The 17,041-nt window shown below is 31.9% G+C and overlaps 1 protein-coding gene across 1 annotated transcript; it reads right to left on the reverse strand.

Annotated features, from left to right (window-relative positions):
* Positions 1 to 9,904: 9,904 nt before the first annotated feature.
* On the reverse strand, positions 9,905 to 15,890 carry APC7 (tetratricopeptide repeat (TPR)-containing protein). The gene is made up of 19 exons (XM_079047894.1): positions 15,667 to 15,890; positions 15,485 to 15,553; positions 15,112 to 15,162; positions 14,810 to 14,944; positions 14,640 to 14,702; positions 13,833 to 13,948; positions 13,550 to 13,634; positions 13,295 to 13,354; positions 13,100 to 13,145; positions 12,712 to 12,785; positions 12,568 to 12,618; positions 12,296 to 12,496; positions 12,179 to 12,223; positions 11,386 to 11,479; positions 11,145 to 11,290; positions 10,842 to 11,071; positions 10,645 to 10,705; positions 10,414 to 10,516; positions 9,905 to 10,261 (listed from the first exon to the last, which is right to left on the reverse strand). Exons 1-18 carry the CDS (start codon positions 15,733 to 15,735, stop codon positions 10,424 to 10,426), a joined length of 1,689 nt encoding a protein of 562 aa, XP_078904020.1. The 5' UTR covers positions 15,736 to 15,890; the 3' UTR covers positions 9,905 to 10,261; positions 10,414 to 10,423.
* Positions 15,891 to 17,041: the final 1,151 nt, after the last annotated feature.

Genomic DNA, 17,041 nt, shown 5'->3' on the forward strand with positions numbered 1-17,041 from the left:
TTCTACAGACCGAGTGACAATGTTGTCTTCGTTGCGAGGAGAGGGGTTTTCTAAGAGCGAGAACTCATAGGCCAAGGAGACAGTGGGAGGCAAATCGATCTTAAAGAGCTTCAAGAGTCGAGCGATGAAGGAACCTCTAACACTGGCGCTCAACCTGAGGAGGAAACTCCGGTTGAACCGATTGACGAGTCCTTACCTCTTAGACGTTCCGAAAGGGTTAGTGTTCCACCCCAGTTTTATGGTTTTCATATTACTACAGAAGGGGATACGTTCATTAGTGATAGTACACTAGTGAATCTGGATGAACCTAACAGCTATAAGGAAGCCATGGCAGGCCCGGAGTCTGCAAAATGGAAAGAGGCTATGGACAGCGAGACTCAGTCCATGTATGACAACCAAGTTTGGAATTTGGTTGATAATGTACCAGGTCGTAAGACGGTCGGGTGCAAGTGGATCTTCAAGAAGAAGACTGACGTGGATGGGAATGTGCACACTTATAAGGCGCGATTGGTTGCGAAGGGTTTCACTCAAACTCCTGGAGTTGACTACGACGAAACCTTCTCACCAGTTGCGAATATAAAGTCTATCAGGGTGATGTTGGCCATTGTTGCATTTCATGACTATGAAATATGGCAAATGGATGTCAAAACCGCTTTCCTTAATGGGAAGTTGGCTGAGGATGTTTACATGGCTCAGCCGGAGGGTTTTGTCAATGCGAAGCATCCCAATAGAGTGTGTAAGCTTGAGAAGTCCATTTATGGACTTAAGCAAGCGTCTCGCAGATGGAATCTTTGTTTTGATGAGAAGGTCAAAGAGTTTGGTTTTCTGCGAAGCGAAGATGAATCATGTGTATATGTCAAAGCCAGTGGGAATGTAGTAAGCTTCCTTGTTTTGTATGTCGACGATATACTACTCATAGGAAACGACATCCCGACACTGCAGGAGGTTAAGTCCTGGCTCGGGAAGTGCTTCGCTATGAAAGACCTCGGAGAGGCTTCCTATATTTTGGGAATAAGGATAGTGAGAAACAGAAGTAAGAGACTAATAGGACTTAGTCAGAATACTTACTTGGACAAGATACTAAAACATTTTAGTATGGAGAATTCAAAGAAAGGGGAGATACCAATCCAAAGTAATGCCAAGTTGAGTAAGACTCAAAGTCCGAGTACTGAAGTCGAGATAGCAGAGATGAGCCGAGTACCTTACGCTTCCGCAGTCGGCTCGATCATGTATGCTATAACTTGTACTCGCCCTGATGTGGCCTTCGCTTTGAGCATGGTCAGCAGATATCAAGGGAACCCTGGAAGAGCGCATTGGATCGCAGTCAAGAATATTCTTAAGTACCTTCGGAGGACCAAGGAATGGTTTCTAGTCTTCGGTGGGAGTGATGACTTAAAGGTGCGAGGGTACAGTGATGCCAGTTTTCAGACCGACAGGGACAACTACCGTTCGCAGTCGGGCTGGGTCTTTACCCTTAATGGAGGAGCAGTGACTTGGAAAAGTTCCAAACAAGAAACCGTAGCCGATTCAACGTGCGAATCAGAGTACATTGCAGCGAGCGAAGCATCAAAGGAGGCAATATGGTTGAAGAACTTCATTGGAGACCTTGGAGTTGTGCCAGCCATAAAGGAGCCCATGGAGATTTTCTGTGATAATGAAGGAGCGGTTGCCTTGACCAAGGAACCAAGAGATCACGGTAGATCTCGACATATCGACAGAAAATATCACTTTATTCGACATCGGGTGGAAGAAGGACTCCTCGTAGTAAAGAGGGTATCGTCGGAGGATAACCCAGCAGATTCGCTTACGAAGGGACTGAGCAGGGTTAAGCACTTGCAGCACGCTAGGAGCATCGGGCTGAAGGACGATATTAGTTTAGATTAGATAGTTTAGAAACGTGTAATAGATAAATTGTAATTAACATTCAATGATTAAATAAAAGAGTATTATTTATTAGTAATGTTACTGTCTTATGTTAATCATTTACCTATTGTTTCATTTTGCATGTTTTGACTTCCTGAATAATTGAATTATTTGATAATAATCGAATTATTCGAACGGTCCACAGTCATTCATATGTTGGAAGTAGATATGAATGAAGACTGTCATGAATTGGTGTGTAGAATGTCTAAAATGTATTAGACATAGCAAAGGTTTGTTGCAACGTTCATGAGTGCTTATGAACTTGATTTGAGCATTGGAATAAACCCACGCTTGTTGGAATCGCTTCATGGAATTCATCACGAGTGATCACAAAACGGTAATATCATATGGTCTTAAAACCTAGATATATGGTTTATTGTTTGCTAATTGGTTGTGCATTGATAATGTGTAAACACATCAGTAACTTGATGTTATAAAACGCATTGTTGTGTATGATTTGATTAGTGGATAGTAAATGTGTATAAATCGAAGTTTATTTGTTCCTTTTATCCTAAGAGGGTAAAAGCGATATCAGGGCCCCTCGATGATTTGATTTGACTTATGTGTCGGGCCCGGTCAGGACTGAATTGATGTGTTCAATTAAGTTCTATGTCAAATGAATCTGAGATCGAGAAACTAACTGATGGACAATAAGTATGACTATGTTCCATGTGATTGTCCACATGATATCTAGAACAGATGATTATATGATCCCTTATCTAAAGGACAGGTTACTGATAAGATCAGAGTTTAACAACGTCTTTGAGAGCTACGATTGCTAATCGGATTAGGCTTGCATTTGTAGTTACTAGACTTATCCAAGTGGGAGACTGTTGGATTAGTGTCTAAGTCCGTAACTATATATGGTAAGTACGTGACCCGGTTGTGCATGGTCCTTTTGGGTTGCCTTCGCCATAGCAACTTGACAGGGTGATTTATGAAGAGAGAGAAGATATTATTATATTAATATATTATGAGAATAATATATTAAAGGAATAATTATATTATTTAATTAATATTAGTCATAGATTAATTAGGAATTAATTTGGTGACTAAAAGAGATTAATTGAATAAAGGGGCTTAAACTGTCAAATGTGTGATAGTTGTATTTTGGGCTAGGAAACCCTCATGGATAAGGGGTGGACGAAATTGTGGGAATGATCCCATCAAGATTTTGTCCAAGGCCTTACTCCAGAAGGTTCCATGGGCTGCTTGGTGATTAAGTTGTCCATTAGGGTTTTGGCTGAAACCCTAGAAGCTCATAGTATAAATAAATCCCTTGGGTTGTAGAAATCGGCTACACTTGATTCCTTGGAACCCTAGGGCCGATTTCTATACCTCTCTCCTCTCTCCAAATCATCCTCTTGCTAGTTGGTGTTTGTAAGCCATTAGAGGAGTGACAATTGTGACTCTAAGCTCCAAGAACAAGAAGATTCAAGCAAGCAACAAGAGGTAATCATCTAGATCTGATTTGTCACATTAATTTCGAATTATACTCAATAGATCTAGGTTTTGAAAGTCTTGGATGAATGCATGTACAATTAGAGAAACCTAGATCCAAGCATTAGGGTTTGCATGTGCACATAGGAAAGTTCTTATGGCTCAAACCCATCAGTGTGTAGTACCCATTTATTGGTTGTGTGATTTGGTTAGTTGTTGACTACGTTGTGAGGTGAGTTCTCTCACTATACTATGTAGGATGTTAGTTGTCTTTGTGATAATTGCATAGAAGATCAGGGTTTGGCCCCTAGTATTTGTATGAAAGACCAGGTTTGCCCCCTGACATTTTCATGTAAGACCAGGGTTCGCCCCTAGCAATTTTATGGAAGACCAGGATTTGGCCCCTGGCACTTGTACAAGTAAATACCATGATTTGGCCCATGGCAGAGAGTAAAACTATAATTTGGCCCATAGCATCCTATTGGGGTAGAAATAGACCCGTTATGTTATGTATGGTATATGATGTTTTGGGGAACTCACTAGCTTTGTGCTTATGGTTTTATGTTTAAATCTTTTAGGTACTTTTGTTCCAATAGGAAGAGTCCGGCATGATTGCATCACATCCACATGAGAATTCATACTTATTATTTTATTATTACTTTGATGTTATTGGAAACACTTTTGATACTATCACTATCCTTAAAAGCAATGAATGAATGTTTTGGTTGATTTAAAAACAAAAAATTTTATCTAGTATTTTTGGGACGTTACACATCCTATTGTTAGGAAATGTCTCCATGATCCAAATCTACAAAATTAAGATGTCAAACAACTAACAAACATAATAATGTTGTAATACTTTTATTTTTCATCAAAATTCTTATGAAAGATAATCAGCATACCTTAAATGCATAGATAAATTCATGCACAATATATGTAGGCCCATTGTCGAGTCTTGGTTGGTTGGGGTTTAAATGTTGCTCAATCTTATCAAAGACAGCAGACAACTATTTGTAAGTTGAAACCCATATTGCTCTTCCCCATGTGTATTTGTGTCAACAGTTGCATTTAATAACTATCAATCAAAAGAACCATTTGATATAATATACATTTGCTATAATCTAAATAACTTTATAGCTGCTAAACTTGTCCAAATCAAAGACCAGTGCAAGTTATTCATCATGAATTGGTTGTCGAGTGTATATGCCACAAAATCCCTACTCTAACATATGCAATAGGGAGACTTGCACATTGTCTGCATATGATAATCGATTAAGTGAAGTATTAAATATTTGAATAACGTCATCAACTTTCACTGACTATGAACCCAATAAAAATGGAAAGACATGCTTTTTGAACTATGTAGTAGAAGAAGTAGCCCGAAAATAGTCCTCAAACCACAACCCAATAACAAGGCAGAAAGCTCTATTATCAAAGCAAACCTGGTAGTCATTTATCGGGGATAGAAGCTCCTCCAAGTCAGGTCAATGAAGATAAGTAGCAACCTCCTTACGCATAAGGTAATGACATGACTTCCCTCTAGAGTTGGTTGTAGTCACAACCACTTTATATGGTCTATCACGCTACAATGAAAGGAATTTAAATTAGGCCATTGATGCATGTTTCAGACTAAAAGGACAATGTTCAGTACACCATTCTGGACTATAATGGTTGTTTTCCAAACACCATTTCAGAATAAGGACAACATTTTGGAACAGTTCTATGTGTTCCGTACCAGTTCAACACATTCTGGACTTGTTCCAGACAGCTTTACAAATTTTTTTTAACTTTAGTTGTTCTAATAGACACATATGCCCACATATAATCATCCAAATGTTGGGTTTTTATTCAAAAATTTGTTTTAAAAACATAAACAATGCAACTGAAGACTTAAGATTTTAGCAAAATGAAACTAGTTTTACTCCCACCAAAAGATCATTTTGCAAGACTAAAGTCATCTACAAATGCTTACAAGTTCATCTTTTATGCTCCATCCAATGTAAAAAAAGGTGCAACCAAAAATCAAAAGCAAAAGCAAGTCATGGGACATACATTAAACAATGAAAAAGAAATCTATGACCATTCCTCATGTCAAATTCGGCCATAAGGTCAAAGAGACCAAAAAGTGATGGCTAATTTATTTATTCATGGCTAGTTAAGTGTGTGTGTGTGTATATATATATATATATATATATATATATATATATATATATATATATATATATATATATATATATCCAATAGATATAAAAGGCTACCTTTTATATAATTGATTTCTAACATATGTATATAAAACATATAACTATTTATATATTTGATTTTCTCTTTTATATAAATCGCATTTACATAAATAAACTAAAACCAGTTTAATGAGATATAAATATAACATATAAATAATCATACTTTATGATATATTCATAAGTTGTTATTTCTCCAATAAATATTATTTCCATAAATAATAAATTCTCAATTAGTAAAATATTATTTCTATGAAATAATAATTTTCCAATTAAATACAAGTGTTGATGTATTTATTAATAATCAAATTACACTAATAAATAATCAGTTGATGGTAACCTGTTATAAGGTGTAACCATATATGATCATATATTATTAACAATATCATTTTATAATGACTCTTGGGCATACAAGATCTTTCATCAAAACCCTAAAAACAAGTAATAATCATATAATCACAAATAAAAACATATAATCATACAAAAATTCCTTATTTTTAACATATAATCACAAATAAAAACATATAATCATACAAAGAATCAACGCATATCCACAAAAATTGAATATGTTCATTGCTAGAAGAAGACATTGTTTGAAGTTGATGTAGTCCGAAATGAGGTCAGAAATAAAATCCAAAATGAGGTCTGAAATCTAAAGGTGACTAGTTAAATTACACTATTTATTATGCTAAAAAAAATTAACTATTTCACCTTACACTTTTAATTAATGGAGTTCTACTTTTTGGCATTATCATTGTTAATTAATTAATATATTGGTAAAAATATATATAATAACTAAAATACATATTTTGAAAGATATATCATCATATAACATTCATCGAGGCCTTTAAAATAAGTCCAAATTCCAATATCTATAGTTTTTATTAAGAAGTTTTATAATTAAGTAACGAGAAAAAGATAAATCATATTGATATTGCTACATTTATGCATATATTTAGACATTATTTTAATACATTTTAAGCTAATATTCGGTTAATTGCAAATATATTTGGTACTTATTGAGTTGAATTATATTCTATAGCCAAATAGAACATTCTTGAAGGAAAAGAACCAAAACTGACAAATACTAGAACCTGGAAGGACTGGAGCTGAAGTTGGGAGCTTAACGGAGCTTAAAAGGAAGAAAAACCATGAAAATACGAGTCTCATGGTGTGGCGAGAGGAAAAATATCGATGATATGGACGATAACTGAGCTCACGACGTGAGCATTATAATCTCATGTCGTGAGGAGGATTCTTTCGGAAGATAATCACGGCACGAATTGCACTGATCTCACTACGTGAGACCTTAATTCTCATGACGTGAGATACGATTTTTGGAAACTATAAATATCCCTTTGCATATCGACTTTAAGGAGGTTGGATCTGATTTTCTGGAGATATAGTCGATTTTAGAAGCCAAATATCTGCGAAAAACAACCCTTTGGAAGAGAGAATGTTTGAAGATTACACATCACATTCGGTTTGCATTTGATTATCTATGTTGAATTCTTATGCTTTTGTGTGCTTATTTTCTGCTATGAGTAGTTAATCATTAGGTTTTCGTTTAGTGTAGATGAACCCTAATACTATGTGTTAGTTTCTTGCTTCTAGTTTGATTTTATGAAGTTGGATAATGAATGTGTTTGATTCTCATTACCCACCATGTTAAAGTTTGCATCTTTGTTGCTTTGCTTCAAGTTAAGTATAGTTTAATGACCATTTGAATTGCATGAACTTGTTTACCTAGTAGTTTATGATCAATAAATTGCTAGAGCTAGGATTAATCGCATCTTAGATTAAGTAATAAAGGTAACAAATTTAACTGTGTTGGAGAACATTAATTTAATCATAATTATGTTTGGTAATTTGTCATGAGATGATTATCTAGATATATCTTACATAGCCCAATTATCATTAATAATCAATTATGTGTTTGATTGTGTATGATCATTACATAGTAGTTCATGAATTGGTGAAAATAATACGAGATTGGATCAAGACTGCTACGTATATTTAAATTGGTAACTGACTGAATAAATCCATATTTAGAAACTCCACATAGGAAAAAAGGGGATTCAAAGCTAAACAGAAGTGTCTTCTTAATGTTGTTTACAATCGCTTTTTTTAGTTGAGTGTTGAGTTTTAAGTTAATCTGAACTTGCAAAATCAAATAAAACCCCCTCTTTACTTATTGTTTTTAGATTAATTTTTAGTAATTATTTTATTAGTTAAATCCGTTCCCTGAGTTCGATACTTAGCTTATCTAAATTATTCTATAAATTTGACTAGGTATATTGTCTAAGTGCAATTAGTTAATTAAATAGGTTAAGATTATAAATTTAAAATCGGGTAGTATATAAATCAAGTTTTTGAAATCTTACAAACCATTTTCCACGATTTAACTAAAAATTAGCAAAAGATATGTAGACAAGATTTTCGTATGTCACCACCCGCAAAAATCTCATGTGGCTTGTGAAAAAAATTATCAAGTTTTCGCATGTCACCCATCTCCAAAAATCTAGGCTGTCTGTGAAAAATTCTCATATTTTCGCAGGTCACCTACAAAAATCTATGTAGTCTGCAAAAAAAAACTTCCAAATTTCTGCAGTCACCACCTGCAAAAATCTCGATGACCTGTGAAAAAAATATCAATTTTTTGTAGGTCACCATCTGCTTGCCCTTTGTCACTTCTAACAACAATACATAGTAGAAGTACAACTTCCCGATATCCAGATGAAAAATGATGATCTTTGAAAAAAAATGTTAACTAGCTACTTTGGAGCTTACAAAGTACGACTTTCCGATATCCAAATTTCAAGTATGATATGTGTAAGTATAGCCACTGTTACAAACTACAATGAAAAAAATTAAGCTCAAACAAAGTTCTTACAAGAAATTTATGAATGTTTAAAGTTTGATATTTTTTCATATATTTTACAAGATAGCATAATTTGGAGCTACAAAGTATGAATTCCTTACAGCTAAATTTGGAGTGTGATATGTTTGTAGATAACCATTGTTACAAAGAAAACAATGAAAAATATCAACCCAGACGAAGTTCATATGACAAAGTTATGAAGCTTCAAAGTTGACTAAAATTTGATATTTTCACAGGCTGGCGCCAATAAAAATATTTGAGTTGTTTTTCTAATTTTTGACTAAATCTTAGAAAATGGTTGGCGGGATTAGTCTGATTTATCTTTTTTTTTCTTAATAAATCTTGTATGTAAATAATAATTACATATATAATAGATTAATAGTCATTGAGACCTTAAAATAAGTTCAATCTCTATAGTTTTTATTAGGAAGTTTTATATTTAATTAATTTTATTTCGGGTGTGTTTGGTACGGAGCTTTTGGAATCGTTTGGGAGCTTCTAGCTTTTAGCTTTTGACAAAGAGAAATTAAATATCCTCCTACTTTTTGTTCCTACAAATCCTCCTACCCATTTAAATTGTGACATGTGTAACATTAAATACTCATTTAATGAAATTTAGTGATATTTTAGGATATTAATGTGACACATGTCATCATTTAAATGGGTAGGAGGATTTGTAGGAACAAAAAGTAGGAGGATATTTAATTTCTCTTTGACAAAACGCTCTAATTTAAACAAAAAGTTTTGTTTGGCAGTACGAACATTTAGCTTTTAGTTTAATCAAAACGCTCCAAATCCAAACGCTACTGAGCTTTTGAAATCAATTTCCATAATTACCCTTAAAAATATATTTATATATTTATTTATTTTTAATCAATTGTCCTTTTATGTAATTTTATACATTACAAAAGTTACCAGCTACTTTTTCCAAACACTATTATAAAAAATAAAAGTTACAGTTTCTTGCTACCAGCTAACCGCTACCCGCTTCCAGCTAACAGCTACTTTTGCCAAACACGCCCTAATTATAAAACTTCTTGATAAGAACTATAGACATTAATCTTATTTTAAAGATTTCAATGAGTGTTATGCATATACTTATTATTTGCGTACAAGATAAAATTAATTATAAAACTTCCTAATAAAAAATAGATATTGCACTAATTTTAAAGGCCTGAACGAGTGTTATGTATGTATGTAATTATTTACATAGAAGATTAATTAATTAATCCAACACCGAAACTATTTTTACCATGTTTCATATATACATTTCACTAAAACTTTAACTTTTTGCCAAATACATTTTGATTACTACTTTTTTGGTAATAGTTTGAAATTTATTTATGAAAAGACGATGAAATTAGTATTGGTTAAAGAAGGTATAAATAAAAAAGGTATAAACCCCACTAAAATAGAATAAACGTTTGATAAAGCTGATAAATGAATGTTACATGATTAAGAGTTATATATGATTAAGATCACTAAGTAAATAAATCTACAAAAGAATCGAAGTTTTACACGAAAAATAACACATGTCTGAATAAAAGACGATTGAATCATTTCTTTTGCTCATTAGCGAGTCAAACAACTTGAAGCTATGAGCATGCATCACCTTACAAGTTTTTTATACAACATTTTTTTGACCAAATTTAAATTGGTCAAAACATATTTCAGATGCTTTTTAAGTTCTCTTAATCTCCATCTGAAGGTGGACTATATAAGATCTTGATGATATACATGTAGATGAACAAAAAGATGAGAGATGTCACCAATTTCAAACCTGGTAATATGTCATATATATGTTTATAAAAATGGAAGTAAAGTGCTGTAAATAAAAGTAAGATGTTATAAAAAAATAATAATAATAATAATAAATGAAAGTAGGTTGCTATTTCTTGTAATTAGCCCAACATAAGATGTAGAAAAAAGTACCTTTGATCCATCATAAAAGCTCCGCTTCTTCAGCATCACCATCACCATCACCATCATCACCATCGTTCTCCTCCTCTTCTTCAGGGGCATCAGGATCAACTCCCTTACCAAACAAAAGAATCCATATTTTAGAGTCTACTTTTGCTTGTTTCTAACTATTTTCTTGTAAAAAAAAATTTAACAAAACTGTTAGAGCATCATTATCTTGGACATATAAACAACAAAACAAACCTTCATTAGCTTCTCCAATCGTTCCAACCCTTTTTTTGCTGATTCATTTTGAGGATTAATCCTGAAAGAAAAAAGAAAAAAAAAACATATTAAGCCTTTTCTTTTCTTTGTTTCTTTTTGCCATGTTTTTTTACACCAGACAAAACAGGTTGCACTGTGTTTGGAATTGAAATTTGATGAAAGTAGATTAATATTACCTCAAAGCAGCCTGATAATGTGAGAGGGAATCCTGCAACATATTAGTAGCAGCAAGAATCTGAGCAAGCTTAACATGTAGTGAGTCATCAGTCCAATCTTTAAGGTATCTTTCAAGAAGAGTTACAGCTTCATAGTTGCGACCTTCCATCACGTGCAAATCCACCAATGCTAATGCAGCTCCAAGGTAACCAGGTTCTAGTCTAAGGCCAGACTCGTAAAATTTCTTAGCCTGTTTCAAACTTCACTTTAGTTTGTTTGACTTTTTAAAGTCAAACTGATTAATTTTTTATTACAGTATATACCTTTTCTCTTCCACTAGAATTACTAGCATATACATCACCAACAAGTTTTAGAGCTTTTGCAGATTGAGGCATGGCCTTCATTGCCTCTCTTGCAGCATATAATGCTTCTTTGGTTTTTGAAACTGCCAGATAAGATCGAACTAACCCTGAACAAAAGATCATACAATTCTTTTATTTTTTATATATATTTATATCTTATATATATATAGATATATTTTGAGTTTTTTTATTGCAAATGCACCTTGATAGGAACGCAGATCAGGTCTTAATTCCTGAGCAGATCTGAAGGCAACCACAGCTGCTTCTGGTTGATTCATTGATAGAAACAGGTTACCCTAAAAGCTAAAAGATGTCAGTTTATGATATTTATTGGCATGAATATTAAACAAAAAAACAATCAAACTTTTTATTCCAGGATAAAATACAGAAAATAAATATAAAGATTGTGTTTGGTAATGATGGAATTGGGGAAGGAATGGAATGATCCATTCCATTGGAATGAAAAAAGTAGGCTTGTTTTGTTAGATGGAATGGAATATAGATCATTTTTTGGAGGAATATGATTTACTTTGATTTTGTTAATTATCATTCCTTAGTCAAGAGATCTTTTTTATTCCATCATTCAGATGAAATGAAAATTTGTAATATAACCCAGCTTTAATTTTTTTTTTTATTGACACGGATCATTTTTTTAATCTTGGATCTTTAATTGAATTAAAATTTTATTTTTCTAAAAAAAAAGTAGAATATATATTTTTTTCTAATGTAACCTTTGAGCTTCTAGTGTTTTTAACTTAAAGATTCATCAAGTACAATTAAATAATGTATAAGTTGACTAAAAACTATACATTTTATTTACATATTATATAAAAAAAATTACGAAAATCCATTCCATTCCTACCAACCAACCAAACACTATCATGGAATGTAATGACTCATTCCATTACCTTCCTGATTCCATTACTTTTTCCATTCCATCCCATCAAACATACCCTAAATATCTATACTTCACTATGTGTCAATTTAGGCAATACCTTCACTATGTGTCCAGTTATATGTCTCTCATCAATTCGTATGCTCTGGTAACATAACAAATTTAGAAACAATTAGCATTTAAAAAAATTAAACTAACTAATTAACAAAAATATTACTTTCTCAGCATTAGTTAAGGCAGCTCTGTCATCTTTCCCTTCACACAAAACAGATAAAGCCACAAACACTTCAGGCCTGGCTGGATCAATGTTTAGCAAATCATGCACCAATTTGTTTAACTTTAATGGATCTGATTTTAGCTTCAAAAGCATAGCATATTCATCCATATATTTCACCACATAAGGGTCAACTGACCGAATCTATAAAGTCAAACAAAAAATGAGTACAAGTTTCAAGATGTTGAATACAAATTAGAAGGAGTGTTTTTTACCTTCTCAAAATTCATAATGGCTTCATCGTTTTTCCCAATGATAGCTTCCACCTATAAATGAAAATTACTTTCAGATTATATGATAATCAACATTTTGGTATTATAATGAAAAATAAATTTAGGAAATGTATTTTGGATTTGGACCTTTGCCATTTCAAGTAATATGTGCACATTGTTGGGAAACCGTTGAAGAAGTTCTGAAAAAAGTTCTAGACCACCTGAGTAAATATGAATTATGTCAATAAAATAATAACCATTCACAATAATTAAAGGAATTCAAAAAAACTCTACTTAGTATGTAATAAACAGAGTAAGGACTATTTACTTCAACAAAAGTAATCTTTATTTTTCATTGTGATTAACTAACAACTAAATTGTTCATTATGGAGTCATTAATTCTCAAGTCGACTAATGCAAAAATGTAAAATCTCAAGTCATTTTGCTCCTAAACATATTTTGATGATAATTTGTTGTCCTGAATTACAATTATCCCAAAACAAAAAAGGTCTAATATTGACAAAAGTTGACCAACCTTTATAATCATTTGATGCAATACAACATTGAGCCTCAACATAACGCTGCATAAAAAAGAACATAAACATTATAATATTTCTGGACAACAAAAAGAACATTTTATAGAGCAACATGTATTAATAACTAGAGAATTGAAAGACTTAAATATGACAAAATATAAACAAATATAGAGCAAAATGTGTTAGTAACTCACTTGCAACCAACGGTTGGATTCAAACTGATCAAAAGGAGGCCTTCCACTTCTGTTAGGTGTCTTGAACATCAAATTTGAAACACAAAAATGATTACAATTTTCTAAAACAAATAATAAAGACTCAAAATATCAACCAATTAGCTCAAGCCAATAATTATTATGCCACACATATGGGAAGACCATTAATAGGAAAAAGAACTACACATTATACATTGTTCATGAATAATAAACCAAATGGAGGTGACTTCAACACACCTGTGGAAGCAATGAAAAAATATCTTTTGCTTGAACACCTAACTCAGCCAATGATGTAATAGCCTCAATGATATATGGGCAATGTCTGCAAAATGGAAACCATGTTGTAACATAATTCATGTTACCAAAACCTCAAATACCTCAAATAAGGGACCAAAACGTTACAAAACTCTCAAATAAGGACCAAAATTGCAAGAGAAAACTTTTTGGGGCCAATATTGGTAAAGCAGCAATACTCACTACTCAAGGACCATTTTTGTAATTTAGTCTAAAAGCAACAGACCTTAGGCACTCTTTGTAACAAGCAATGGCAGGACGAATGTGTTTAGAATATCGATAAAGCTTTCCCAACAATAGATTCATTTGCAAGTTCCTTGATTTACTTGGAATAGTCTCCATCTGTAAAATCATGTAGTTAAACTCAAAGGGTTAAGTCCAATAAATAGCAATGTGCTTTCATATATTTGTGTATTAGAACATCCTACTTTCCTTTCTTTCTATTATTGGAATTCTATCCAATTATGGCATTGTACTTTCGATTTTGTTCGTTTTATAGCATCAGAAATTGCTTTGTATTTCAATGACATTGCTATTATTGGGTATGGTTTTCAAAGTCCAATGTTGTAACTTGTAATAGGAGAAATGAAAGTAGGATGATATAATAAACAAACCAATGAAAGTACATTGCCATTCATGTTAAAGCCTCATATCAGTTTCTTAAACATTGGATTATGTGAAAAATAGGAATCATCTTGTGTGCATGCACATGAAAACCAGTTTTACTTCATCAATTGCATTTGAATTTTCAGGATTTACACAGGCAATTGTAATGTTATTGGGGGCATACATAAGAAAAACTTGGGTTTTTACTAGAAGAGAAGTTTGATTTTTAATATATGATTTCCCCATTTTAATAACCACTACATGAGCCAAACTAATAAGATTGAGAAAGAAAAACAGTATACATGGAGTAAAAAAATCTATGAACACTTTTGAAAACAAACACATCGAAATAACTATTGATTTATGACCCCAAAAAAAACAAAAGTAACCAACAATAACTTATAGGATGAGAGTAATAGTCTGAAACCTCAGCAAGAGCGGCTCTATTCTCGTTAATGGCACAATGACAAGATGCGATTTTGAACTTCACCTGATATTCAAAAAGGAAAACAAATTGCAATAGTTTGATTAATTGATCTCAACAAAAGTAAAACAAAGGGTAAATAGACATAAATGAAAAGAGAATATGTCCATTACCTCGTTTTCATTTATTGCTGATACATTAAAAGAATTTGGGGAAGAAGACCTGTTTGATGTGGACAATGAACTTCTAGTTGTTGCATTTATTTTTGGAATGATTTTGTGGTATTGCAATGCTTGTTTGTACACATGCTAGAGATAAGAGAGGGAGAGAGAGTAATGAGATGAAAATTGGTTTTTGTTGGGAATTGTAACATCTTTTAAAGCATTCAACTCATCAATATTGTTTACTATCTTCAGAAGAAAACAGACAGTGATGCAAGAAGTTATAAAATATATATCCATTTGAAAAATCTTACAATAGCTCTTTTGTACTCCTTATCTCGAAACAAAGCATCACCATGGAGAGCCTGAAACAGAATAAACATTTACAAAGAAATTATAAATGCAGGGACAAAAGATGTCAAATTGGTACAAAAAAAACAGGTGTTATGTACATTAAGTAGTAACATCGGTTATTGGGAGTTAAATTGGCACTTCTATGATGGAAAATGATATGAATGTTGTTGCTAGGTAGACACTAAATTAATCCCTTTATATAAGATGATAGTGTCTCGCAATTTATCTTGGAAAATTGTAAATACATACAGAATTTTTGAAGTTAGAAAGTGACCAGTGCAGCTCAGGGAGTACCATTAAAGAAATTGGTTAAATTACACGATAAATACCCACCAGATTTTCAGCCTTGAGATGTGGGCTGGAGTCATTATTCACAGAAGATGAAGAAACAAGGAAACAACCCTATCACCGGTCAAATCAAAAGAAACGAATTAGGTCTACTGCAATGAAATCATCAGTAAAACTACTTTCGAATCGGACTGGATGGTGGCAATCATAGAGGGAAAGAGATTTACGAGCATTTGAGCAGAGTTATAAAGACCGCAATCGAGAAGAGTAGACATCTGATCTTTGGGGACATCCATTTTCGACTCCGACTGGACGGTGTCAGTGATACACTCGAAAGTTGAAGCCCGCCTTCGATTCAAACACAAAAACCCTTTTGCAGATTCAAACCTTTGCGTTGGGGGTTTCTCACGGGTTTTAATAGCATTTTTTTTTTGTTGGAAACTTGGAATTGATTCGGACAACAATGACTAGAAAAACTGCATAAAAAATATATATTTATATCGATAAAAATATATATTCATATATATTCAAAAACTATGGGTAAAACCCGTGTATTACACGTGTTAATTAAAAAAAGATTAAATATTAAATTGTAAACAATAAATATTTTTAAAATAAAATTTTGAAATAAAAATAAAGAAACATATTAATTGCAATTTAATATCATATTTATGACATTTAATATTTTACATATATAAATATTATGTGGCTTTTTTATTTTAAAATTTGAAAAACCCTAAGAATTAATATGTGGATATAATTTATTTTAAAAATATTACAAAATGACAAGTGTCAAAACTCATGAGAGATTGACATATGGCAAAATGGATTTTCATTTATTATAGTTGATTAAACTACAATCAACTAATAATTTAGAATGACAGATTACCGGTTAAGATTTTAATTTTGATGTGATGATTAAAAAAATACATACACTACAAAAAATCGACTTTAAAAATATGTATTAGGCGTGTTCAACAAAAATAAGTGGAAGATGGAAGTTGATAGCTAATACCTAGAAGTTGAAGGTTTCTTTAAAACAAATTTTTTAAATCGTTACATAAAATGATATATAGATATGAAATATAATGATGATAAATTTTTTAAACTAATTTGTCTAAACTATAATTATAAAAAAGTTAAAATTTATCCAAATCTTAGTACCGTATGATTAAGCATCTAAATTGGTAAAAACTTTTTTATGCATATTAGTAATGATGAATATTTAATAAGACTTTTCAATTTTGTAAGAATCTAGACCAAATATTTTTTACATGTTACAAGTGTTTGGACATTCTAAAAAAACAATATTATGATATTAATTTTGGTTTGTAAAGTTATATAAATATTTGCTTATTTTTAGATGAAGATTAATAAATTATAAATTATATTGATATGGTTGTTTCAAATAAATACATCATAATTATTAAATTATATTTATATTTAATCGTATAAGATATATTTTGTTTCAAATAAATAAATCATAATTGTTAAAATATATTTATATTTAATCTTATAATATAATTACCAAAAATATGGATATGATTTATTTATTTTAAAGGATATTTAAGTCAATTTGTTCAAATCTAAAAGAGTTTTTTT

This window comes from Lactuca virosa, chromosome 5 (assembly GCF_052849685.1).
Source record: "Lactuca virosa cultivar CGN04683 chromosome 5, Lactuca_virosa_CGN04683_v6, whole genome shotgun sequence".
NCBI classification, from domain to species: domain Eukaryota; kingdom Viridiplantae; phylum Streptophyta; class Magnoliopsida; order Asterales; family Asteraceae; genus Lactuca; species Lactuca virosa.